Source organism: Cyprinodon variegatus, unplaced genomic scaffold (assembly GCF_000732505.1).
Source record: "Cyprinodon variegatus isolate N-32 unplaced genomic scaffold, C_variegatus-1.0 Scaffold467, whole genome shotgun sequence".
NCBI classification, from domain to species: domain Eukaryota; kingdom Metazoa; phylum Chordata; class Actinopteri; order Cyprinodontiformes; family Cyprinodontidae; genus Cyprinodon; species Cyprinodon variegatus.
The window spans coordinates 469,585-471,413 of NW_015150920.1; the positions used below are offsets into that span (position 1 = coordinate 469,585).

At 40.0% G+C, this 1,829-nt stretch overlaps 1 protein-coding gene across 1 annotated transcript in view; it reads right to left on the reverse strand.

The window, feature by feature from the left end:
• polr1a (polymerase (RNA) I polypeptide A) overlaps positions 1-1,829 on the reverse strand; it is a 45,049-nt gene that overhangs the window by 3,682 nt on the left and 39,538 nt on the right. Inside the window, exons 35-36 of the mRNA XM_015389604.1 lie at positions 1,336-1,453; positions 908-1,072 (exon numbers count right to left, since the gene is read on the reverse strand). Of these exons, the coding sequence (XP_015245090.1) occupies positions 908-1,072; positions 1,336-1,453 (283 nt within the window). The remainder of the gene's footprint in view (positions 1-907; positions 1,073-1,335; positions 1,454-1,829) is intronic.

The following is a 1,829-nucleotide window of genomic DNA, read 5'->3' on the forward strand; positions in this document are numbered from 1 at the left end:
AAAACTCAAACATTTTACCCATATATATATATATATATATATATATATATATATATATAAAGTAATATATCATGCATTATCAGACATGTAAGATGTAATTGCCGTAACAATGTCATTGATACATGTCTATTACATGTACATCATCAATTTAGCCTATTTGGCATTTCAGTATTATTGTGCTCCATTAACACATTAATATTGTTGTGATGGATTTCTATAACATGTTATATAACATAATTTATAGACTTCATTGACTTCGTCATGACTATGCAATGTGATGCCTACTTTCTTTCTAGTATAAGTTAAAGTAATCTATTGATGCTATCAAACAGTTAGTGTCTGTCAAAGTGATGAATGTATCTTTTTTTTTAAGTCTTAAGCCCCCCTAAAAATTAGAAAATCATTGTTGTTCGATGCTGTAGCGCACATATTGTTTACATTGTGACCGGTCTAAGTAGGGAGTACCAATATGGCGGCCGGTGGCTTCACTTCAACTGGCAATCAGCAATCCAGTGAATAAATAGAAATCAGTGGTTGCCTGCCGCATCATGACCGTAACACACTTGAGCGAAAACTGCTGTTGGATTGTGGGTAATTCCAGTGCTGAGCATAATCTCCTGCCTCCCGTGCTGGGATTGGTCCGGTCGGTAGACTGAGCCTGGATCAGTCAGTCTGGTTAATTAATGAACCCAGTCGCTCCATCTGTTCTAATGATCTCAGGTTATTTCCTGGTTCCTCTTTTCCAGCCAATCCTCTGTCAGATGACAGATTAGCAAACCAACTGTGGGAGGAGTCACAAACCTTAAATGTCCTTACCGTTTATGAAACGTCTGCTACCCGGCGCTCCCTAACAAACCCCTTATGTTAGCATCCTTATACAGTCCAGGTATTCCGCTTCATGTCTTACCCAGCATGGTGGCCTGCTTCAGGAACTTGTAGCTGGTCTCAAAGGTCATCTGTTGCAGAGGCGAGGAGTTGGACATGATGGCGTGTCGGTTTAAAGGCTTGTAGATGCCTTCAAAACACATGTAATCAGCCACCAGAGACAGGTGCCTGGGGTCCACCTCGATACCTGGATACAGTCAGAGCGGCGCCGTCACCATCACAGCACTGCTTCCTGTTTACATTCACTCCTCTCTAGACTCACATTTACAGATTTCTCCATTAATCTGGGAACCGTTCAAAAAATATTAATACTTGGGATTAAAATGTAATCTTTGGTAGATTTTTCTGTAGAGGACAGACTTAAATATGGAATCAAAAAATGAAATAACGATAAATGGAAAGGAAGGAGACGACATAAAGGGTAGATGGATGGAGGACAGCTGAGCGTACCATAGACCGCAAAGACGTCCTTGATCTCCTTCTCGATGACCTTCAGAGCCACTTCGATCCCGTAGGTGTTGGCCATGGCGTGGACCTCATTGGAGTACAGCTTGTTGATGTCCAGGATCTGGAGATAAAAGGCCATCATGTTGCTGAAAATAACCGAGCAAAGAACGTCTGCCGGAATTATAGGTTGGACGACCACTGGTGGAAAGAGCAAGTAAATTTACTTCAGTTATTTGTTACTTTTGGCTAAGCTTAGCTTTGTAATCCACTGTTGCGGTTTTTCTTTCTTGAAATGTAATTTCAACATGGCAGATAGCAACAGAAGCGTATTGCATTCACCACAAAAAAAATAAATAAATAAAACCAGACAGTTTATCTCATAATTATGAGATCAGCATCTCGTAATTATGAGATCTTATCTCAGAATTGAGGTCTTTTCTCGTAATCGAGATCTTATCTCATAATTACGAGATAAGATCTCGATTACGAGAAAAGAC